We start from the raw sequence: 22762 nt of genomic DNA on the forward strand, positions 1-22762 counted from the left end.
ATGTTTAGTGTTTTTCCAAGGGTTTAGGGTTTACCCAAGGGTTTAAGGTTTTCCCAAGGGTTTAGGGTTTAGGATTAGAGTTTAGGGTTTAGTGTTTTGTTGACAACATTTTTTTTTTTGAATTCGTTTTTTATATATTATTTTTGGAAAAACATATATAGCAACACTATTAGTTACTCGATCTATACATTTACTCTCTACAAAGAACAAATGTTCGAGAACGTAGTGTCGGTCACGAGATTGGAACAGCTCCAAATTTTAGTATCCTATAAACATGGTTTGCATTTCTGAAAATATATAGACGACGAAGAAATATTTACTTCAAAGTTCAAACCTAGCTAGGGTTCTTTGATATACATATACTTAACCGGTTTCCTAACTCAGTCCGGAGACCATATATCGTAAGAAACGTAACTATGATTTTCTGTAAACATATACGATGCTTTGTTAAGTGTTAGTATTAGCTACAGTTTTCTTAAGACTGAAGCGAGAAACGACGTCACAGTAAAAGAGATGGATACCAATCTTTTTTTTATATATATATATATATAGAAATTTCTTATAACGTCGTATCTACACAAAATATTACAATGAATTGATTATAGTTATAGAGCGGCGTACTAACAATCACAATGACTTAGGTTAGATCGTACTGGAGCGATCTAATCTTCACATGTTTGGCGTTGTTGTCAATTTGGAAACCCTTAAATGTTCCGTCTAAGGAAGTGTGATATGATTGTCGTGAATATCGAAATTAAATGCATTCACCAACCCTATCGATCCAACACTTTCTTTTATCCCATTTAATTCCACACAATAAAATCATCACAACTTGTTTATAACCACATTTCTCCCTCAACAGCAACCACAACAAGAGAAAGAGATAGGAGAAACAAAAAAAAAAGTGAAGAAGAAAATGGAGAAGAGTGATGATCATCACAAGACTAGCAACGGCGTTTCTTGGGAGGATGGTAGTACGGGAATCCGAACCGCCGAGACAATGCTCCGTTTAGCTCCGGTGGGGCTTTGCCTTGCAGCGCTTGTTATCATGCTTAAAGACTCTCAGGATAATGAGTTCGGCTCAATTTCTTACTCCAATCTCTCAGCATTCAGGTATCTTATATCTAATTATATTATCTTCAATATTTAGAGTTTCATCTCCTTGCCTACTATATTTAGTATTCACGATTAGGGCTTATGACATGGTGTACCGAATCTCACCATAGACATAAAAATCATTTTAGTTCCAAGAGACTGACTGTAATTATGTGTATATATTTTTATATTTTTCTCAGTTTTTGTAACCAGACCACATAACTTACAGGTTTATTAACTCATTTGGACAGTTAAACCAAACAAACCCCGCTTTAATTCTATACATACTAAACTATGAGGAGACGTATTAGTCAAGTTACATGTGTTGATTATTTAACTTAAGATTTGTTTCAGAAAGGGTTAAATGGTTATGCTATGGACGAAAAAAATAATGAATGATTAGTGATGGTAATAATGAACCTTAATTACCGATTAGGTACTTGGTGCACGCAAATGGAATATGTGCAGGCTACTCTCTTCTCTCAGCAGCCATTTCTGCCATGCCTGGTTCTTCTTCCACAATGCCTCGTGTTTGGACCTTCTTCTGTCTCGACCAGGTCTCACACTAGATCTTGATTATACATTCGGTTTTATCATCAAATGACCCGCTCTTAATAGTACTAATTAATTAATTTAATAACCTGGTCATCTCAGATTCTGACCTACGTGGTTCTTGCTGCTGGAGCTGTGTCTACTGAAGTTCTGTACTTGGCCTACAAAGGAGACGATGCCATTACATGGAGCGACGCGTGCAGTTCCTTTGGTAGTTTCTGCCATAGAGCCACCGCTTCTGTCATAATCACATTCGTTGTGGTTTGCTTCTATGTCGTTCTCTCTTTAATCTCCTCTTATAAGCTCTTTACTCGCTTCGATCCTCCAGCTATCGCTGACTCCAACAAAAACGTCGAAGTTGCTGCCTTCGGAAGTTGATCAGTAGCTCTTTTAGTTAAGACATCTCTAATTTGTCATGTTTACATGTTTCTACTATTATCTTTTAACTTTGATCATGGAAGATAATGCTTTTGTCTTTGTCATGTGCTTGCCTTTACCCATCACGTGGGTGGTTTGAATTAATGGCTTAAACATGAGAATCACACACCTTGAAAATTGATATAAACCCAATCAAAGCTGTCTGATTCAGAATTATGTCGTCGTTCATCAACACATTCATGTTGCTCATCTTTTCGCCGCTTTCAACAGATTCAGCCTTCGATGAATCAACAATTTTAGAGCCACTGTCCGCCCTTTCAACATATTGAGACACCCTATCTTGACTATCCCCGAGCCTATCTTCTTGATCCATTTCTTCAGGAACAAAATCATCAGTAACGCCTTGGTCTGGTGCGAACTCTCCCAGATCTTCTATGACTTCTGCAACTGGTTCCATATCTCCAACAACGCTATCTCCTCTATGGACTGAAACGTCCGCTCCGTGGATCTCTGCCTCGTGACTTGCACCCATTCCGACACTACCCCCACTTACACCTAAACTCGGCCCATCTCTTTCCTGAGCTGTGACAGTCTCTGTGTTCAGTACTTCATCGCCGTCATTTATGCTGCTAATGCCTTGTTCAGCATTAGACCGAACATGAGCTGGTTGGAAGCATGCACTCTGCTGAGCTTGATTGCTTAAATTCAGCTCTGAAGGATCGTTGAAGTCCGCACTTTGAGCTGTCGCCACAGAGGGATAATTTACATCATCAAAATCCCCTGGACGGTTTTCTACACTTTCCATAGAATCATCATTGGCACTGTGGCAAATTGTATCCATCGCAATGACAGAGGAAGCACATGCGGAGTCTCTGGCACCTGGGAAAGCCACAGCTTGTTCATTTCCTTCACTTCTATTTACTTCCCTCTCGTTTTCAGCATCCACTGAGTGACTTGGCCCACCCACTGATAAATCTCTCCCATAAAAGGGAAGACAAGTTTCTTGCACTTCAGAGCCTCGGGTACGCTTTGAAGGCCCTGCTGAGTCGTCGTTAACCTCATCACCATCACGGTCAACAACAGACCCTTCAACACTGTCTGCATGTTGTATCCGTAGATAAGGTGGCCTATCAGCCGTGCTTCCACCATCTTCCAGGTTCCGTTTACGAGTACTTGCCCCTCGTGATTCATATGAAGCAGCACGATCACCAGTCTCACTTCCTGAAGGTTGCCTTCGCATAACTTCCTTTCCTCTATCACTAAATTGGTAATTATCACGCGTCACAGACATGTTCAGCTGCGCAGAGGATGATGTACCAGCTGCAGTTTGATAGAAGCTTGTACCTGTATTTGATACTAATCTTCTTTTAACCGATGTTTCAGCCTCGTCAACATCTTCATTTTGCTGCTGTTCCATGCCTCCATTAGCAAACCATCCATTGATTCCACTTGTTTCACTAGTTCCACGTGTCACTCCCATTTTCTTGCTTGTTTCAGGAAGATTGGCATTGATAGGCGCAAGTGGAACCGGTCTAGAAGTGGTCAAGAAGTCCCAAATTCTGATGGTTACACCGCATAAACTACAATCCAACAAAGGTGATCTGGATTCTGATTTATATTCTGGACCCAAAACTTCATAATTTCCAGAGGCTTTTCGAGATGAAGCCGAGAACTGTTTCATACTTGGACCAGGATCTTGTAGACGACTTTGATTTCTAGCTGGGCCTGAAGGGCACCCATTTCTAGTTGACTGGGCAGAATGTTCTTCACAGTCTTGGATATTTGGAAGCCATCTAGGCTCCCATCCACATAGGCTTATCAGCTTTTGAGCCTAAAAGATAAAATTCATATTAGAACTAGTAGCAGTTTATGGCTGGTACGCGTGAGAATATAAAGCATATATTCCTGAGTTCTTACGCGAGCGTAGTTACTGAGAGCCTCTTCTTTAGACGTTTCTGTAGCTGAGATATTACCCATTCTAAAACTGGGATCATCATTGGCATAGACTTGAGGCAGTGCCAAAAGACGGTCAATTTGCGGCCCTCTTGAAGCACGCATCTGGTTAATTGCAGACACCGAAACAATAGGTAGGGAATATAATTGTAGGAGCCCATCACAGCGATCCTTGTAACCTCCAATCAAGGCTGATGGAGGAAACTGAACTAAGCTTTCTGGACAACAATTTCATACCCAAGGACAAGAGCTCTCATGTGCGACATCAAGCTGCTTCGAGAATTCTTCTCTGATACTATCAGCTGTCACCAAAGATGAGTAAGAAATATCAATGCTTAGCAGCATATATAACGAGAGTGTATAATTCATGTCCGACAATTTTTTCTTGCTTAGGAGAAAAAAAAGACTGCGAAAGAGACTGCGACCCAAAAAAAAAACTCTTTTCATTGGTTAGATCAAAATTCGTGGTACCAGAATGCTCAGAAAGACTGAGAAATTATCCTTTTTGTACAGTTCAAGAGAAAGAAGATGATGCCAACAGTTAGCAAGAAAAAGAAGATACGATATGTTCCAATAACAAGAACTAACCTTCGGGATGATTCAACGAATTTTGTGTAGGAGAGTAATGTAAACTGGATCCACAGTACTCGCACTCAATTTTGTCTAAGTCAACACTAACCCATCCTTTCTGAGCACAAGTCAATGAACTAGCTGTCTGTAAACAAAAAATATACCATGACAAAACACACCTTTAGTCAAACAGCATTTCTTTCAACCAGTAGAAACTTGCAACAGATATCACAGGCAAAAGGAAATGACCAAATGAAAATAGACCACGAAGAAAACACCACCAACGAAGCAGCAGTACTATTCAGTCTACTCTTCCAATTTTTTTTTCATTCCGGTTTATATCTGATACAACCCATCATTCTCATGACTTTTCAACATAAGAGCACATTAAATATACTGGTGAATCAACTATACCAATTTTTTTTTAACCAATGAAGAATCTACAGGAAGCTATTTGCCATCAGCATTCATACCAAAGAAAAATCCAAGCACTATATTGACTAGATTTATGAAAACAAAACATAAAATTTGGTGGGATATGTGCACTACAGACTGCAGAATTACCTCTTTCCAAAAAAAAAAAAAAAAAGCTTTGGTGAGTATAGACATATGAAAGTGCACAAGGGAAATGAGAAAACAAGAGTCTTACTTTGGGTTTGGCAAGCCAATTAGAAGGCTTGAAAGTTGCAAGGCGTCTAAGTAAATCTCCTCTATCCCAAGGTCTACAAGAACGCCCTGATGATCCTACAAAAGCTGTTAACGAATTGAGCTGAAATTAATCCTCTCCAAAACCAAACATTCAAATAAATTAGAAGCAGGCCCTGTTCGTTTGTACATCTGGAAGATGCATCCAGATGGTCCATCTAGATGTCTTATCCAGATGGAGGGTATTGTTCGTTTCTTTATTTCGTTCATGCATCCAGATGAATCATCTGAATGCAACTACGTTCGTTCGCTTTTCATTTTTTTTAATTCCATCTGCATCCAGGTGGACTTGTTAATAAAATAACTAAAATATAATTTTTTACGTTTCGGCGGAAAAATAGCATTTTTACGGTTTTGGCCGAAAATATTTTTGCGGTTTTTGAGGAAATATGTGTTTTTCACGAAAAGTGCATTTTTATGGTTTTGGCGGAAAAATACGTTTTATGGGTTTGGCTGAAAATTACGTTTTTGCGGTTTGGACGGAAAAAGTGTGTTTTGAAGTTTTGGCGGGAAAAGTGTTTTTGACTGGGAAAAGTTTTTTTTTCACGATTTTGGCAGGAAAAGTTTTTTTTGGCGATTTTGGCGGGAAAAGTTTTTTCACGATTTTGGCGGGAAAAACATTTTTCCAGTTTTGGCGGGAAAATACATTTTTCCAGTTTTGGCGGGAAAATGCGTTTACCGGTTTTGGCGGGAAATGCGTTTTTCCGGTTTTAGCGGGAAAATGCGGTTTTCCGGTTTTGGCGGGAAAATGCGGTTTTCCGGTTTTGGCGAGAAAATTCTATTTTTCGGTTTTGGCGGGAAAATTGTGTTGTCCAGTTTTGGCGAGAAAATGTGTTTTTCCGGTTTTGGCGGGAAAATGCGTTTTTTTGGTTTTCGTCGAAAAGTGCGGTTTTACTGGTTTAGCTGAAAAATATGTTTTTATGAAAATGTGTGTTTTATGTTTTTTTTTTGCGGAAAAATGCATTTTGCGGTTTTGGCGGGAATATGCATTTTTTGGGTTTTGGCGGGAAAATGCGTTTTTTTGGTTTTCGTCGAAAAGTGCGGTTTTACTGGTTTAGCTGAAAAATATGTTTTTATGAAAATGTGTGTTTTATGTTTTTTTTTTGCGGAAAAATGCATTTTGCGGTTTTGGCGGGAAAGTGTGTTTTTCAGTTTTTGCGAGAAAATGCATTTTTTTGGTTATAGCGGAAAAATATATATGCAAAAAATAGAATTTACGGTTTGAAAATAATATTTTGATTTTAAATTGTCATTTTTGTCATTAATCATTTTGGACTGAACTAGATGCATCTGCATCCAGATGCACCATCAAAACTCACCTTCATTTGGGTGACAATTTGAGATGAGTTTTTAAAAATTCAGCTGGGTGATCCATCTGGATGTAGCATTATAATGCACAAAACGAACATCAATTTGCATAGATGGATCACCTGGGTGAGCAAACGAACAGGGCCGCAGTTGCTTAGCCAATCATTGCGGATATACAACTCTCAAACAACGAAACACTACCCCTAGCTAGATACGTTCTATGCTCCAATTCAACGAAATCAATCGAATTAAACTCGAAATCACCACAAATTCCACATTTTTTAAAACTCGATCTGCAATGATACCTGGCTGCAGCAGTTAGAGGTGGAGAAGGCGATCTAGCAGAGCGGCGTCGGAATCGGTTAATGGGAGTGGCGGAGGCGGAAGCAGAAGCCGAGGCTACACTGTTCCGTTTACTCCTAGGCTTTACGTTCTGCGAACTCTCACTATCACCCTCTTCCTTCATCCTCCTCAGTCAACGGCACTCTCTCTCTCTCTCTCTCTCTCTCTCGAGCTTCACTTTCAGCACAGTAGAGAGAGAAAATGTCGAAGCAAATCTCTTAGCGTTATTAATTAATCGAATTTAATTCTCTGTTTATTATCGATAATCTATTTAATTTAATCTCTTTTATCAAATCACGCAGGACTTACCGGGTCGGTATAAGGCGGGTCGATTTATGAATGGGCTTTTACTATTGAGCCCAATATTATTATTTTATTTAGTTTTTTTTCTTTTGTGTAATCCGCCAAAAAAATCAGGATAGGAGCAAAGCCACACAAGCTCAAGTTCAAAGTTATCCTTGAACTTCATCTTCTTCCTCTCTCTATCTAATCCAAATTGCTCATCGATTTTCAAATTAGCTTGATGATATCCGATTCAATTCGTCAATAATTCCGATTTTTCTTTTAAATTTCGTAGCTTTCTGGGTTGAAATTCGTTGGAGTTTCGTCTCTGCATGCCGAACTGGAATGAGATAAAGCTTCTGGGTTGAATTGAGATGCCGTCGATGCTGGTTCTCGTCGGCACATTGCCGTCGTTAGCTTCTCTGGTTAGTCCAGGAGGTGGTGGTGGTGCGAGTGTTTCGTCGTACGCATTAGTAAAAAGGGTTTCTTTGCCGAGGAGAAGCGTCAAAGGAGCTAAGAAATGGTTGTGTAGATATTCTCTTTCCACTAGTACTACTGACTTCATCGCTGAGCAAACTGTTTCTTTAGATTCAAACTCTTTTGAAGGAAGTATTGAAGAGGATGAGGGTGAGATCGTGCTCAAGCAGGCTCCTAAGCCTGTGTTGAAGCCCCCTGTGGCGAGGGTGAGTTCTGCTCCTTGGAGTAAGGAGGGTAAGTTTGATGGAGAAAAAGAAGAGAGGAGTAAGGTTATTGAGTCTCTTGGCGAAGTGTTGGATAAAGCTGAGAGGTTGGAGATTCCGAAACCGGTTAGTAAAGAGGGTGGTGAGGGTTTTAAGCCGTCACAGCCTAGTGCTAACAGTAGTAACTCCAAAGGTGATGGCTTTGGGACACGGAAGACGAAAACTATGAAGAGTGTGTGGCGTAAGGGTGATGCTGTTGCAGCTGTGCAGAAAGTTGTTAAGGAATCACCTAAAATTGATAATAAGGGAATGCAGGGTGATGCCAAATCAGGCACTCAATTGTCACCACCTCAGCAACCTTTAAGAGCTCAGCCACAGTTACAAGGCAGGCCTATGGTAGCTCAGCCACCTGTAAAGAAACCCATTTTAAAAGATCATGGTATGGCAACGAGGCCTTCAGGTCCCATCTTAAAAGATGTTGGTATGGCGTCAAAGCCTTCAGTTTCTGAAGAGGTTGATTCTAGCTCACAAAGTAAAGAAAGGAAGCCCATTTTGGTTGATAAGTTTGCATCCAAGAAAAAAGGTGTTGATCCTGTGGCCTCTCAGACTGTGTTGGCTCCTACCAAGCCTGGAAAGGGTCCACCTTCTAACAAGTTCAGAGTTGAGCAACGTAATAAAAAAAATGCATCAGCTAATCCAAGGCGAAGAATGGCTGCTGAAGATGACGCCGACGAAGATGCATCCGAGTTAAATGTCTCAATTCCAGGAAAAGGTAGAAAAGGGAGAAAATGGAGTAAAGCTAGTAGGAAGGCTGTAAGACTCCAGGCTGCCAGAGACGCAGCACCTGTTAAAGCTGAAATCTTAGAGGTAGAGGAAGAAGGCATGTCCATCGAGGATTTGGCTTACAACCTAGCCATAGGTGAAGGTGACATCCTTGGGTATCTATATTCAAAAGGGATTAGACCTGATGGTGTGCAGACCTTGGACAGAGAGATGGTGAGGATGATTTGTAGAGATTACGATGTTGAGGTCCTTGATGCTGATTCAGTTCAAGTTGAAGAAATGGCAAAGAAGAAGGAAAGTTTTGATGAAGAAGATTTGGAAAAGTTAGAAGACAGGCCTCCTGTCATCACGATTATGGGTCATGTGGACCACGGAAAGGTACGCACAGTGTGCTCTAACCTTATTTGTTTCTCACGTCCAACTCGGAGATGCAGATTCCTTTAAGCAGCAGGTTTTTCCTAATTCATTTCCTAAATTTATCTATTTTGCAGACCACTCTTCTGGACTATATCAGAAAAAGCAAGGTACAAAACTTCATTATCTATGAGATTAGCTATATCCAACGTAACACTGATTTGCCTTTTTTTTTTATCAAGGAATCTTATTGTGGCCTCTTCAGTTCTTTATTTCTTTTAGAAGTGGATTGAGGATACCTTTAGCCTAAGAGTATAGATATCTGTTTTGCTTTCGGATTGTTTGTTTCTTTGTTCATTCGCTTATTGCCAAGGCTATTACTAGATAGTTGTTTCAGCTAATGTCTCTTCTCTGGGCATCTGCCAGGTTGCTGCTTCAGAAGCAGGGGGGATTACACAAGGAATTGGTGCATATAAGGTGTCAGTGCCTGTTGATGGGAAGTTGCAGTCCTGTGTTTTCCTTGATACTCCTGGACACGAGGTAGATCCCTTTTTCCTGCAAGTTGAATCCTCACACCTTCATTTCTGATGCTGAATTTTCATTGATCAAACTATTTTCCGTAGCTATTTTATATGTAGCATGCTTGTTAACTATCTCACATCTATTGCTGGACAACTATAATTTTGCTTATCTGACTTTTAAGAGCTCATCTAGGCGTTTGGTGCAATGAGAGCTCGCGGAGCACGGGTCACTGACATCGCAATCATTGTGGTTGCTGCTGATGATGGAATTCGACCTCAAACAAATGAAGCAATAGCTCACGCAAAGGCTGCTGGTGTCCCTATAGTCATAGCTATAAATAAGGTCTAGGTCCATGTGACATCTGCGTTCTTCTATCTAGGAGTTGGGAAAGAATGAAAGATCCTACCTGTGTATATGTAATCTCTCTCATTCTGAATCCTTTCCCGTTCCAGATAGATAAAGACGGAGCTAGTCCAGAGAGAGTAATGCAAGAGCTTTCTTCAATTGGTTTGATGCCTGAAGATTGGGGTGGTGATGTGCCAATGGTTCAGGTTGGGATACATACTCTCATCACATATATGCTTCAGGCTCCATATATTCCATGGGGTCTCATATCATGCTAAATATTTACCTTTGACAGATCAGTGCGTTGAAAGGCGAGAATATCGATGATCTGTTGGAAACTGTCATGCTTGTTGCAGAGGTTAGTTTGTTATTCACCCCATTAAGCTGAAAGCAGATTTGCTTGATTTTTTTCTTTTTCTGGTAGATGCATAAAAAGCTTAAGTTAGCAGATTGTCCAATTTACGTGATCAGTTTTCTTAGAGTTCATTGCTCATAGTGGCTACAACGGACTTACTTATTTGCTCCAAAATGGGCCCAAAATCTTGCTTTAAGGAGTGGTTTAGACTTAAAAACCTTTACAACGAGGCTTCCATGCATAATTTTTTTTCTCCCTCTTTTCTGGTTTGGCTTCTCATTGGCTTTTGTTTGTGGGTTGACTATATTGTGGTTGTTTCAGCTGCAAGAGTTGAAAGCAAACCCACACAGAAATGCCAAGGGCATTGTTATTGAGGCTGGACTTGATAAAGCGAAAGGACCATTTGCGACATTCATTGTTCAGAAGGGCACGTTGAGAAGAGGGGATGTTATTGTTTGTGGAGAAGCTTTCGGAAAGGTCTAATCAAAATTCAGTTTTCTCCTCAAGCCACATTGTGCAGATGGTATAAACTTGGATCTTACCTGCATTGGTCTTGCTCTGTTTCTGTGTTTAGGTACGAGCTTTATTTGATCACAGCGGCGAACGAGTTGATGAAGCTGGACCTTCCATACCTGTACAGGTTTGTAGTTTCATTATCTACCCTAACTTAAGTGTCATTTCTCACACACTACCGGGAATACTCGATGTAGCTTATGTTTCTTGCCCACAGAATCTTTATCCTTTGTTCTCATGTCTGGATTGATTTTAGGTGATTGGTTTAAATAATGTACCCATTGCTGGTGACGAATTTGAGATCGTCTCTTCACTTGATGTGGCGCGTGAGATGGCAGAAGCACGTGCAGTATCACTACGAGATGAAAGAATATCTGCAAAGGCTGGGGATGGAAAGGTCACCCTTTCTTCCTTGGCTTCTGCTGTATCAGCGAAAAAGATGTCAGGCTTAGATTTGCATCAGCTTAATATCATATTGAAGGTCGATGTACAGGTAAAGCGCCAGTTTGATCATTTATGTTAGCCATTTTGTTTTCCTATCCCATCTTATATGTGCTGATGCAAATCACCAATGTGACTACTAGGGATCCATTGAAGCTGTCAAACAAGCTCTGCAAGTTCTCCCTCAAGAGAATGTGACCTTGAAATTTTTGCTACAAGCGACAGGGGATGTGAGCAACAGTGATGTTGATCTAGCATCAGCGAGTGAAGCCATCATTTTTGGATTTAATGTCAAAGCATCTGGTTCTGTTAAGAAAGCTGCGGAAAACAAAGGTGTTGAGATCCGATTATATCGAGTTATCTATGAACTTATTGACGATGTACGAAACGCAATGGAAGGACTTCTTGAGTCTGTTGAGGTTAGCATCGATTTCATTAGCACTTCTGAAGCGTTTTCTTGTGTCTGATCTGATCAACAGCCTCTTTAGAGTTACACATGAAGATATCTCTTCTTTCCACTAGAGTTGGATCTCTTTTGTTTTTTATTGGTGAATTCTGAATTGCCCGAAAAAGTAAATCTCTGTAATATATAATGGGTTATCATAAAGCATAGGTTTTAGTGTCACTTCATGAGCTCTTTTGGAGTTTTGAAAATTAAATTCATGTGGCTATTGACAGGAACAAATACCAATTGGATCAGCAGAAGTTCGAGCTACTTTCAGCAGTGGAAGCGGTCGTGTGGCTGGATGCATGGTGAACGAAGGGAAGTTTGTCAAAGATTGTGGCATCAAGGTGATCCGGAAGGGTAAGACTGTACATGTTGGTGTCCTTGATTCTCTTAAGCGAGTTAAAGAAAATGTGAAAGAGGTAAACTTTTTTCCTAACCCACAGTTTTTATATTAAGAGTGATCATAGACCATCAACGTCCATCTTTACACGCTAAGATATGTTCCAAATCCAGTTCATATTTGGACTTTTAGACTTTGTTGCTTCGTCAATATAAACTTCTCTGTGGTTTTTATTGTTCTAGGTGAGTGCTGGATTAGAATGTGGTATCGGTATGGATGACTATGACGATTGGATCGAAGGAGACACCATCGAGGCCTTTAACGCGGTTCAAAAGAGGCGAACGCTTGAAGAAGCATCAGCTTCAATGTCTGCTGCAATCGAAGAGGCTGGAGTTGAATTGTAATTTTAGTCATCAAGGAAACTCAAGCAAACAGGGTAAGCTTTGTGTCTCACAACACTTTGGTTGGTACATTGTTTGTATGGTCGCATCTTGTATATGGTATATGTTTCTACATTCGGTTGATTGATGTAGGAAAAAATAACCCAAATGTGACAATATTTTATTTATGAAATCAAAAGGTAATTACTTATTTTAGTTATCTGTACAGAATCATTATTTGTTATAGTCAAAGCATTGGGTCGTCCATCTGTTATATCATATCAACATAGCAATTAAGCACCAGTATAACCAAAGTAAAGGTTAAAGAAAATCCAGTGGCAACTGCAACTGTAAATATTCTGGTTAGCTTCTCTTCATCTGTGGTTGTAGCAGGTGACTGAGTTGGAGCAGGGCAGGAATTGAGCAGTACACCACCGAACAACAAGGAGTTTCCTTCAAAGTGTGCTCTTGGAAAAGTATCAAACTGACTGCCTGTGGGTATTGGCCCTTGGAGAGTGTTGTTGGCCACATTGAAGTAGGACATGAAATGGAGCCTTGTTAACGACCAAGGGATTCTACCAGATAAGTTATTGTTGGAAAGATCCAGCCTCTCTAAGTTGGTGAGGTTAGACAACTCATTCGGAATGCTTCCTGAGAGACAATTATGAGAGAGCTCGAGTGCATGAAGAGCTTTTAACTGGCCAGTCTCTACCGGTATACTTCCTTTCAGATTATTCCTTCTTATGTAGATAGCAGGTGGGAAGCTGGACAGCTTATTATATTGATAATGAGCCGTAAGATTATTAGGATTGATATAAACAGGCAGCTTTAGATTGTTCCTTTCTGTTGCGTCGTAGCCTTTTAGAGATATCAGAGCCTTTAGTTGAAACAGTTCTTTAGGAAGCTCTCCTGAGAGAAGATTATCCGAGAGATCGATGTAGAAAAGATGCGGAAGAGTTCCCAGCCAGCCAGGAATTGATCCCACGAGCTGGTTGTGGGACAAATCCATGACTGCTAAGCTCTTCAGTTTGATCAGCCAAGCTGGTATCTCACCTCTCAGCCCACATCCACCGCTGGCAAATATCCGGAGATTAGGGAAGCCATCTGGGGATATCAAGTCTCTGTCGCTTGGAAACGTTTCGTTGTAAAAGTTCTTTCCAATGAGGAGAGTGGACAGGTTCCTGCAACCCTGCAGAATGCTGAGAGCGCCTGTGATGTTGGTCAGTTGATTGTCTGAAAGAGACAAGAATGATAAGGACTCTAGCTCCAGTACTTGAGGAGATACCTGCCCTGTTAACTTATTGCTTGCAAACCTCATCGCTGTTAGAGACTTGCAGGAGTGAACCCTCCAAGGGAACTCACCGCTGAAGCTATTGTTTCCAAGATCTAAAATGCTAAGTCTCTGAAACCTGGAGAAGTCAAGCTCTGATAAGGTTCCTTCCAGCTGATTTTTCCTTAGATTTAACTTGACGAGGTTAGTACAATTCGCAAGTGAAAGTGGGACTGTACCAGTGATGTTATTGGTGTGGAGCTGGAGGACTTGTAGGCTGGAGAGTTTACCTATGTCCTTTGGTATATCTCCTTCTAGGTTATTGGAGTAAAGCTCAAGGGACGTTAGTTTCTTGAGCTGTGTGATGTCATCATCGATCTTTCCAGAGAGATGATTGGCTGGAAGAACAAGTTTCTCGAGTTTAGAAAGATTGTAGATGTCTCTTGGGATTTCACCAGAGAGATGGTTGAAGCCTGCTCGTAGAACACTTAGCCTCAAACACCTGCCTAGTCCTCGAGGGATATGGCCGCTGAAATCATTATAGGAGAAATCCAGTGTACTGAGCTGCGGTGAGCTTAGGCACATGAACGAAGGGATTGGACCTGTGAAGCTATTGTAGCTAAGATCAAGAACTGTGAGCTGATCAAGGGAAGAAAGAAAATCCAGCGGGAGAGGACCAGAGAGATGGTTATGAGAAAGATTGAGTTGAGAGAGATGGTGAAGTTTCAGAACAGAGAAAGGGAGTTTTCCCTTTAGTCCTCTAAAGGGCAAATAGATTGCAGTGATGTGACTATTAGAGGAATCATCGCAGGTTATTCCTTCCCATGAGCAACAGTCAACGGATGGATTCCAATTCAGAGGAGAAACAGAGGAAGAAACGTTGCCTGAGAACCACAGGAGAGATTCTTGATCTTGATGGTTGCAGCCAGCTTCTGAAACTGTAAGAAACAGGAAAGCAACACATAAAAGGAGTAAGCGAAGCATGTGGGAACTCAGAGGTTGTGTTGTGGTTGATGAAGCTCTCACAAGACCTTTGGCTTTGAATATCATGTCCTCATCAAACAAGAACAAGACAAGAAAAGTCGTTATAGAAGACAGAAAAAAAACTTATTGGCAATACAAGTGTTGACTAAGGGGAAGCAGTCACACAAAACAAATAAGATACCTTGTCACACTAGCATTGACCAAGGCAATTAGTCAACATCTCCAAGATTTATTGATACATTTTGTGAATTTTCTTAAACCATTGGTCCATTGTTAAATTCATTTTTAATTCATAGTCTACATAACATGAGAGGAGAAGAAATCTGATGACTAATTGGGGTCATAATCTGATCAGCCCATATAAACAACCTGGGCCCAAAGAATAAGGTTTAAGTACCTTGACCGTTACTACGTTACATCAACCACACTTCTGAGAGAGGAGTGACCGTTAGTTCGACCACACTTCTCTGTTCCCACTAACTAACTCTTCCTCATTCCCATCTTCTGTGTTCATAGACACTGACGTTTGATCTTATTCAATAATGCCAATACCAAATGCGACTTGCAGGAGAATCTCATCTTCCTCTAACTCCATACCAACTGGTCAACCATGGAAAGGTGGTTTCAATATTCACTAACCTTTTTAAAATTTTCCTATTTCGCCTATTCACCTGCAGTAGCATTCTCGAAGACAAAGATATTAGTAGCTTCGTGTCATCATATTAGATGCTGTTAAGTCCTTTGTTTCATAATAATTAACTCGCATCAACCTTATTAAATAAGTAGCATAAAAAAAATATTTATAGGTTTATGCACTATTCTTATGTTCATTGAAGAATTTATCGTTTCTTTTCATTAGTTTCATGGTTTGGATCAAACCCTGGAGCCTAGTTTTTTGAAGTTGGGCAGTGGCTTTGAAAGCTTTAACCATGGCTGGGGATTTAGACAAGCCATTGCTGGATCCTGATACTTTCAACAGAGAAGGAGTTGACTTGGTATGATGTGTGTTTCCTTTAAAATTTTTACTCTTAATACTTGGCTTCATAGTGGTAATAAAAAAAGGTTTGACGCTTGAGATTGGCAGGGTTTATTGCCACTGGAGGAGGTTTTTGAACACCTAAGAACAACTCCTAGAGGGCTTTTATCTGAAGAAGCTGAAGAAAGATTGAAGATATTTGGTCTTAACAGACTCGAAGAGAAACAGGTAATAAACAACTTATCTTCAAAATGTCTCCATAGTGTTCCTTCCAAGGACAGTATTGAAGCTTATGAGCTCTAATATTTTGTTTAAAACAATGATACAGGAGAATAAGTTTCTGAAGTTCCTAGGCTTTATGTGGAATCCCTTGTCATGGGTTATGGAAGCTGCAGCTTTGATAGCCATCGCCCTTGCAAACAGTGAAGTAAGACAATCAGAGTTTATGTAACCGTTTCTTTCTTCTTTACTTTATGAAGATACACCTTGAAACTCATGGTGAAATGACAGAGCCAGGGTCCTGACTGGGAAGACTTTGTTGGAATAGTTTGTCTTTTACTGATCAACGCAACAATCAGCTTCTTTGAAGAGAACAATGCTGGGAATGCTGCTGCTGCTCTTATGGCTCGTTTGGCTCTAAAAACTAGAGTCTGCTTCTTCCCCTCATATGGTTTTGATTCTACACTGTCTTTTCCATATTAACCTTAAATTCTGATAAAGATCCACACTTACAGGTTCTTAGAGATGGACAGTGGCAAGAGCAGGATGCGTCTATCTTGGTACCTGGTGATATAATTAGCATAAAACTTGGAGATATCATTCCTGCTGATTCTCGCCTTCTTGATGGAGACCCCTTGAAAATTGATCAGGTATGTTCTTTTAGTGCACTATGTAAAGACTTGTCTCTGAGGTTAACATGTATTCCTGCAGTCAGTGCTGACCGGTGAATCGCTACCTGTGACCAAGAAGAAGGGTGAACAAGTCTTCTCTGGCTCTACTTGTAAGCAAGGTGAAATAGAAGCTGTTGTGATAGCCACTGGTTCTAGCACTTTCTTTGGTAAGACAGCATGTTTGGTGGACAGCACAGATGTAACTGGACATCTTCAGCAGGTTCTTTCTTTCTCTTAAAAGTGGTGAAATACAATAATACAGTCTGCAGCTTGCAAGAACATAACATGTTTTTCTTATAGGTTCTGACATCAATTGGGAACTTCTGCATTTGCTCCATTGCTGTTGGAATGGTTCTTGAAATCATTGTCATGTTCCCTATACAACACCGCCCCTACAGGGTTGGGATCAATAACCTTCTTGTCCTACTTATTGGAGGTATACCCATTGCCATGCCCACTGTACTATCTGTCACACTTGCCATTGGGTCTCATAGACTTTCACAACAGGTAACAGATCTCATTGTCTTTTCTCTCTTTAGTCTTTAACTAGAATAGAGCAAAAAGAGATGAATCTAATGCTTCTTCTTGTTTTAAAAGGGTGCCATTACCAAAAGGATGACCGCAATAGAGGAGATGGCTGGGATGGATGTCCTCTGCTGTGATAAAACTGGAACACTTACCTTAAATAGTCTTTCCGTTGATAGAAATCTCATTGAGGTACCAATACTTCTCATATGACTTTCATTTCAAGTACAGTGAATATAGTTAAGTACCTCCTTCTCTGTGTTCTCTATTCAACTAATCTTGGTGTTTAAATGTGCTAATCCATCTGCACAGGTTTTTGCCGACTATATGAACAAGGACACAGTTTTGTTGCTTGCAGGCCGAGCATCACGGCTAGAGAATCAGGATGCTATAGATACAGCAATTGTTAGCATGCTTGCTGATCCTAGAGAGGTACGTGAACTCTCTTTGATAAGACTACTTGTCACCTTATTAGAAGTTTTGTCTCATACAAAGGTTTTTTTTTTTTGTAGGCTCGTGCAAACATTAAAGAAGTTCATTTCTTGCCATTCAATCCTGTGGACAAACGTACTGCAATAACATATATTGATTCTGATGGTAAATGGTATCGCGCTACCAAAGGAGCTCCTGAACAAGTTAAGTATCATCCTATTCTTGGTACTTACCAAACTGATTCACAAACTATCACTGATTCAACTGTTATATACATGTAGGTTCTAAGCCTGTGTCAACATAACAATGTGATTGCGCAAAGAGTTCATGCCATTATCAATAGATTTGCTGAAAAAGGTTTGAGGTCTTTAGCAGTTGCTTATCAGGTAACATCTCTGTACGCTTTCTTGATTTGGTTTTATCTTAAGTGTATTTTTTTGGCCTTAGTTACTCCAATTCATTGAGTCATCTTTCTTACTTTTTTCCAGGAAATTCCAGAAAGAAGCAGCAATAGCCCTGGAGGACCATGGAAGTTCTGTGGTTTGTTACCACTGTTTGATCCTCCAAGGCATGACAGTGGTGAAACCATCCTTAGAGCTCTTAACCTTGGAGTTTGTGTTAAGATGATCACCGGTAAGTCTGAATCTCAAACAACGGAGCTACATTCTTTCAGACACTCTCTCATTGTGCTATAAAACTTTCAGGTGATCAGTTAGCAATAGCAAAGGAGACAGGCAGACGTCTTGGTATGGGAACCAACATGTATCCTTCTTCCTCTTTGTTAGGCCACAACAACAATGATGAGCATGAAGCCATTCCAGTGGATGAGCTAATTGAAATGGCAGATGGATTTGCTGGAGTGTTCCCTGGTCAATAATCAAACCACAACGCTTACATCTACAGGGTTTCAGACTTGCTCTCATTTCTAATCCTAATGTTTTTGTTTTCTCTCTCATGAAACTCAGAACACAAGTATGAGATTGTGAAGATTCTACAAGAAAAGAAGCATGTGGTTGGGATGACCGGAGACGGTGTGAATGATGCTCCTGCTCTCAAGAAAGCTGACATTGGAATAGCTGTAGCTGATGCAACAGATGCTGCAATAAGTTCTGCTGACATAGTACTAACTGAGCCTGGATTAAGTGTAATCATCAGTGCTGTCTTGACTAGCAGAGCCATTTTCCAGAGGATGAAGAACTATACAGTTAAGTACCACATATAGCTTAAATAAATTCAACTTTCCAAGTAGAGTCACACTAATCAGTAAGAATATGCAGGTATATGCAGTCTCAATCACCATAAGAATAGTGGTAAGAAGCTTCATATTACATGATCTGACTCATGTTGGTGTAAATCACACACCTACTTGAGTTTTCTATTCTTATCATTTTTTTTTTCTCATGCAGCTTGGTTTTACACTTTTAGCATTGATATGGGAATATGACTTCCCACCTTTCATGGTTCTAATCATTGCAATACTCAATGATGGTAATCTTATGATCCTCTCAATAGATTCATGTTGATTTTTCACACCCTCAAGTGGTCTTGTTGATCACCTATGCATCAGGAACCATCATGACTATCTCCAAAGATAGAGTTAGGCCATCTCCTACACCGGAGAGTTGGAAGCTCAACCAGATATTTGCGACTGGAATTGTCATTGGAACATACTTAGCATTGGTCACAGTCCTGTTCTACTGGCTCATTGTCTCTACCACCTTCTTCGAGGTATATTCGATTATGTTTACTGAGAAGAATGCATATATGTAACCATCTCTTGAACTTTATTACTCTGCAGAAACACTTCCATGTAAAATCAATCGCCAAGAACACTGAACAAGTCTCATCCGCTGTGTATCTCCAAGTGAGCATCATTAGCCAAGCACTCATATTCGTAACACGTAGTCGAAGCTGGTCATTTCTAGAACGTCCCGGGACTCTCCTGATCTTTGCTTTCCTTGTTGCTCAACTTGTAAGAACTCTTCATCCTTAACCCTTACCATCACACAATGCTATAGGTCTTGATGTTGACTTGTTTGTTTCATGTACACAGGCGGCTACATTGATTGCTGTCTATGCCAAGATCAGCTTTGCTAACATCACAGGCATTGGATGGGGATGGGCAGGTGTTATATGGTTATACAGTCTGATATTTTATGTACCTCTAGATGTTATAAAGTTTGTCTTCAATTATGCATTGAGTGGAGATGCTTGGAACCTCGTATTAGACCGTAAGGTTGGTGCATGTCTTGTCTTGTTACTCAGTCCCAGACTTATACTGGATTGTTTCTTAAAGACAAAGACTATTGGTTTTTTTTGTCATGTAGACAGCGTTTACTTATAAGAAAGATGATGGAACGGCGAATGTAACCATCACTCAGAGAAGTCATTCAGCAGAAGAGCTCGGTGGAAGTCGCTCTCGCCCTTCTTGGATCGCTGAACAAACCAGAAGGCGTGCAGAAATCGCCAGGTTCTCTTTTGGTTTCTTCTTTCCATTTCGTATACTACTAGAACCATCTCTGATTCATACAAAACTTTTTATCTTTGGTCATCATCTGATAGGCTCGTGGAGGGCCACTCGGTTTCAAGGCATTTAGAATCTGTGATCAAGCTCAAACAAATTGACTCAAAGATGATCCGTGCAGCTCATACTGTCTAAAACAACTCTGTTTTGATTGTTCCCTAACTCTGTAAGGTCAAGAGAAATAAAGAACAAAAACAAGAGCGTTTGTATGTTCTGTGTAGTTGGTAATGTAGTGTTGTCTTCTGGTGACAGCAGAATTCAAACATATCCCTTAGTAATTCAGTTATGTATACAATCTATGCAACATTCTGGTTACTTGTTTCAAAAGCTATCAAGTAGTTCCGATGAAACAGATGATTGTCAAGGAAGAAACTCTCCTCTTGTCGAAAAATAATCAAAAGAATCTTACGCTAAAGGCATTATTATAATACAGGTAAAAAAAAAGAACAATGGATTCAGAAGACATAAAAAAGTTAACGAATGTGTTTACTTTTTTATTCATCTTCTGCTATGAAGTTTGGCTCTTCGCCTCGACAGAGATACTCATCGCACATAGAAGAAGTTCCCCAGTCTTTCCTTAGACGCAAAATATCCTCTGTAAAAGTTGAACCCGATGCTCCAATGAAGACACTTGACATTGCACATATTGTCTTATCCAACATAGCATCCACCTTCACATTCCAAAAACCAACCGCAACAAGCAAGTGAATACGAGAGAGAAGAGCATTGACATACATCACGGTTGCGCAAGACATATCAAACAAAGACCGTTACAAGATCATAGTCCATAGATTTTTTTGCTGTTAAATAACAAAGTCTTTGGTCCATAAACAAGTAATAAAGGGATTACCGCAGTGGCATTGGTTACCTGAGAGTCATCCTCTATACCATGTCTATACAACAACGAGTCCCACTTTTCCGCTGAGTTGCGAGGTGGACGTTTGACAAGTGGAATGACTTTTCCATCAACGACTACTAGTGACTGAAGCAGACCGGTTTCACTCTCTGCAGCATCTGTTGAAAGGTAGATTACTGGAGCATTGGCTCTCTCCACTATCCGACTGATGCAGTCTGCAGCTTGTGGTATCGGATAGAAACAACTCGGCGATTTCGCATTGCTGCCCATATAATCATTTCATTAGAGACAGAACCAGCTATAAATCAAACACAGTTTCTTCAAAATCCTAACTTAAGACACCTTGCTACACATAAGTGCCTAAGCAAAGCATATACTAATTAACAAAACAGAACCAAATGGTACTCTAATGACAAGTTTATGTAACCTAAAAAGAGACAAATGCAAAAAAGACCTCACCAGAACTTCAAGAACCCATGTCTCCTGAGATGAAGCGCAATAAAATTCTTTCCCAAAAACGTCTGGATGAACCTCTGCGCTGTCAACACAATGAGCCTGCTGGGTTCAACCAGCGTCTTGCATTTGTGCTTAATAGGTCCACCAGGCTGCATCACCCACTCTCTCTCCAAATCAGCATAGAAAACATCCCCAATAGCAATCACACCATCATCACCCTTAAACTTCTCCACCACTTCCTCAAAACCTCTCTTACTCGGCTTCTTTATATCCTCACTCCAAGGAGACTCAAGCTTCCCACCAATCATAACCCCCAACCCCTTGAGCTTACCAACATGCTCGTCGTCAACATAACAAGGCTGCGGCGACGAGAAGTAACAAATAAACCTATCAATACGAGCCTTCTTCTTCTCCTTGAACTGATCGAAAGAAACAACAACGGTTCTCCCCAAGCAAGTGTTGATCCGGTCTACATCAATCACTCTGTCGTACTGGTAATCAAACTTAGGACTCGGGATCACGAGGACTCGATCTAACAAGGCAGCGAAGAACATGTGTTTCTCTAAACAGATCAAGTGGTTGCTCATTTGCCCCGAGAGACAGATCGCGAAGAGGAACTTGTCTTCTCTAGGCTTCCACCCGATCGTTCTCCTCCTCTCCGACAAGCTCTGATCTACTTTCTTACATCTGTCTGAACCAAGAACCGAGAGGGAGGAGTTTCCTGTCCCGTGTGGTGAGAGAAGCGCCTCTTCGATCTGTTTGCTCAGCGAAATAGCGGATTCCACCACATTAGATTCAATCGCGTTCGAGGAGTTGTTGTGGTTCAAGAGAGAGACGAGCGCGAGCTGTTGCTGCTTTAGAAGATACAGAGCGCGGAGCTCTGATTCCTTGGCTTGTACCGAGAGTGGATCGAGCTTGAAGGTTGAGAGATTCAGAGGGAAGAAGGTGCGAGTATCAGTGAATGAGAAAAGGAAAAAGCCGAGGAGGAGAGTTAGTGAGACGGCGGCGATGACGTAACGCTTGTTGAGTGAGATTTTGCGAGGGTTACCGGATCGGGACGAGGCTTCCTCGATCTGGAACGTCGATCTCGGGCTTCTGCCACCGCCGTTTGCTCTATTAGTGGCGGAATGAAGCTCGTTTTCTCTGGTGTCGTGATGTGGGATTAAGTTACGGTGGTCCTCGTCTTCGTCCGACGAGTTGCGATCCATCGCCGAGAGAGTGAGGGAGTGACGGGCCTAGAGGAATAACTGAGCTTTTAATTTCCCGGAAAAAAAAATAAAACAAATTATTTGATTTTTAGAATTGAAATCCGATAGATTTATGGGCTTGATTTGCAATTGTTTTAAAATCTTTTCACAGCTAAAAATGTTTTTTTTTTCAAGCACAAACCGCTTTTAATATTCTATAGAGATTTTTAAGCTACAAAAGTTTAATTTTTTTCCCAAACAAAATTCCTAAAGTATTTATATTTTGCTCTTAAAATATTCTCAAATCTTCAACTTA

At 40.5% G+C, this 22762-nt stretch overlaps 6 protein-coding genes across 6 annotated transcripts; 3 read left to right on the forward strand and 3 right to left on the reverse strand.

The window, feature by feature from the left end:
• The first annotated feature begins 765 nt into the window (after positions 1-765).
• Positions 766-2129, forward strand: LOC106310445 (CASP-like protein 2A1). Its single transcript, XM_013747680.1, has 3 exons — positions 766-1113; positions 1532-1652; positions 1750-2129. Exons 1-3 carry the CDS (start codon positions 917-919, stop codon positions 2023-2025), a joined length of 594 nt encoding a protein of 197 aa, XP_013603134.1. The 5' UTR covers positions 766-916; the 3' UTR covers positions 2026-2129.
• On the reverse strand, positions 1920-7137 carry LOC106310443. Its single transcript, XM_013747677.1, has 5 exons — positions 6867-7137; positions 5198-5301; positions 4567-4693; positions 3943-4280; positions 1920-3856 (listed from the first exon to the last, which is right to left on the reverse strand). Exons 4-5 carry the CDS (start codon positions 4081-4083, stop codon positions 2174-2176), a joined length of 1824 nt encoding a protein of 607 aa, XP_013603131.1. The 5' UTR covers positions 4084-4280; positions 4567-4693; positions 5198-5301; positions 6867-7137; the 3' UTR covers positions 1920-2173.
• A 195-nt stretch (positions 7138-7332) lies between these two features.
• On the forward strand, positions 7333-12562 carry LOC106310439 (translation initiation factor IF-2, chloroplastic-like). Its single transcript, XM_013747674.1, has 12 exons — positions 7333-9026; positions 9140-9172; positions 9429-9542; positions 9717-9866; positions 9977-10075; positions 10165-10227; positions 10546-10701; positions 10799-10864; positions 10994-11230; positions 11322-11597; positions 11857-12045; positions 12209-12562. The coding sequence occupies exons 1-12, from the start codon at positions 7560-7562 to the stop codon at positions 12368-12370; spliced, it is 3012 nt and encodes a 1003-aa protein (XP_013603128.1). The 5' UTR covers positions 7333-7559; the 3' UTR covers positions 12371-12562.
• On the reverse strand, positions 12516-14913 carry LOC106310442 (receptor-like protein 2). The gene has a single exon (XM_013747676.1). It carries the CDS (start codon positions 14664-14666, stop codon positions 12618-12620), a length of 2049 nt encoding a protein of 682 aa, XP_013603130.1. The 5' UTR covers positions 14667-14913; the 3' UTR covers positions 12516-12617.
• Positions 14914-15529: 616 nt separating this feature from the next.
• Positions 15530-20220, forward strand: LOC106310440 (ATPase 10, plasma membrane-type). The gene is made up of 21 exons (XM_013747675.1): positions 15530-15595; positions 15685-15804; positions 15905-16003; positions 16087-16224; positions 16311-16445; positions 16507-16686; positions 16767-16973; positions 17064-17183; positions 17304-17423; positions 17504-17626; positions 17705-17809; positions 17912-18056; positions 18128-18292; positions 18389-18627; positions 18701-18733; positions 18830-18911; positions 18991-19151; positions 19222-19395; positions 19477-19659; positions 19751-19893; positions 19986-20220. The coding sequence occupies exons 1-21, from the start codon at positions 15530-15532 to the stop codon at positions 20080-20082; spliced, it is 2835 nt and encodes a 944-aa protein (XP_013603129.1). The 3' UTR covers positions 20083-20220.
• Positions 20221-20233: 13 nt separating this feature from the next.
• On the reverse strand, positions 20234-22567 carry LOC106310444. Its single transcript, XM_013747678.1, has 3 exons — positions 21263-22567; positions 20816-21065; positions 20234-20618 (listed from the first exon to the last, which is right to left on the reverse strand). The coding sequence occupies exons 1-3, from the start codon at positions 22465-22467 to the stop codon at positions 20442-20444; spliced, it is 1632 nt and encodes a 543-aa protein (XP_013603132.1). The 5' UTR covers positions 22468-22567; the 3' UTR covers positions 20234-20441.
• Positions 22568-22762: the final 195 nt, after the last annotated feature.

This window comes from Brassica oleracea, chromosome C8 (genome assembly GCF_000695525.1).
Source record: "Brassica oleracea var. oleracea cultivar TO1000 chromosome C8, BOL, whole genome shotgun sequence".
Classification (NCBI taxonomy): Eukaryota; Viridiplantae; Streptophyta; class Magnoliopsida; order Brassicales; family Brassicaceae; genus Brassica; species Brassica oleracea.

Coding starts and splice junctions, on each gene's coding strand:
- LOC106310445 (XM_013747680.1), top strand. CDS start 917: ATGGAGAAGAGTGATGATCATCACAAGACTAGCAACGGCGTTTCTTGG. Junction 1,114..1,531: donor TCCAATCTCTCAGCATTCAG/GTATCTTATATC, acceptor ATTACCGATTAG/GTACTTGGTGCACGCAAATG. Junction 1,653..1,749: donor CCTTCTTCTGTCTCGACCAG/GTCTCACACTAG, acceptor TGGTCATCTCAG/ATTCTGACCTACGTGGTTCT.
- LOC106310443 (XM_013747677.1), bottom strand. CDS start 4,083: ATGCGTGCTTCAAGAGGGCCGCAAATTGACCGTCTTTTGGCACTGCCT. Junction 3,857..3,942: donor CTCTCAGTAACTACGCTCGC/GTAAGAACTCAG, acceptor TTTATCTTTTAG/GCTCAAAAGCTGATAAGCCT.
- LOC106310439 (XM_013747674.1), top strand. CDS start 7,560: ATGCCGTCGATGCTGGTTCTCGTCGGCACATTGCCGTCGTTAGCTTCT. Junction 9,027..9,139: donor GTCATGTGGACCACGGAAAG/GTACGCACAGTG, acceptor TCTATTTTGCAG/ACCACTCTTCTGGACTATAT. Junction 11,598..11,856: donor GACTTCTTGAGTCTGTTGAG/GTTAGCATCGAT, acceptor GGCTATTGACAG/GAACAAATACCAATTGGATC.
- LOC106310442 (XM_013747676.1), bottom strand. CDS start 14,666: ATGATATTCAAAGCCAAAGGTCTTGTGAGAGCTTCATCAACCACAACA.
- LOC106310440 (XM_013747675.1), top strand. CDS start 15,530: ATGGCTGGGGATTTAGACAAGCCATTGCTGGATCCTGATACTTTCAAC. Junction 17,810..17,911: donor CTTTAGCAGTTGCTTATCAG/GTAACATCTCTG, acceptor ACTTTTTTCCAG/GAAATTCCAGAAAGAAGCAG. Junction 19,396..19,476: donor CTTTCCTTGTTGCTCAACTT/GTAAGAACTCTT, acceptor TCATGTACACAG/GCGGCTACATTGATTGCTGT.
- LOC106310444 (XM_013747678.1), bottom strand. CDS start 22,467: ATGGATCGCAACTCGTCGGACGAAGACGAGGACCACCGTAACTTAATC. Junction 21,066..21,262: donor CATGGGTTCTTGAAGTTCTG/GTGAGGTCTTTT, acceptor TTATATGGGCAG/CAATGCGAAATCGCCGAGTT. Junction 20,619..20,815: donor GTATAGAGGATGACTCTCAG/GTAACCAATGCC, acceptor TGGAATGTGAAG/GTGGATGCTATGTTGGATAA.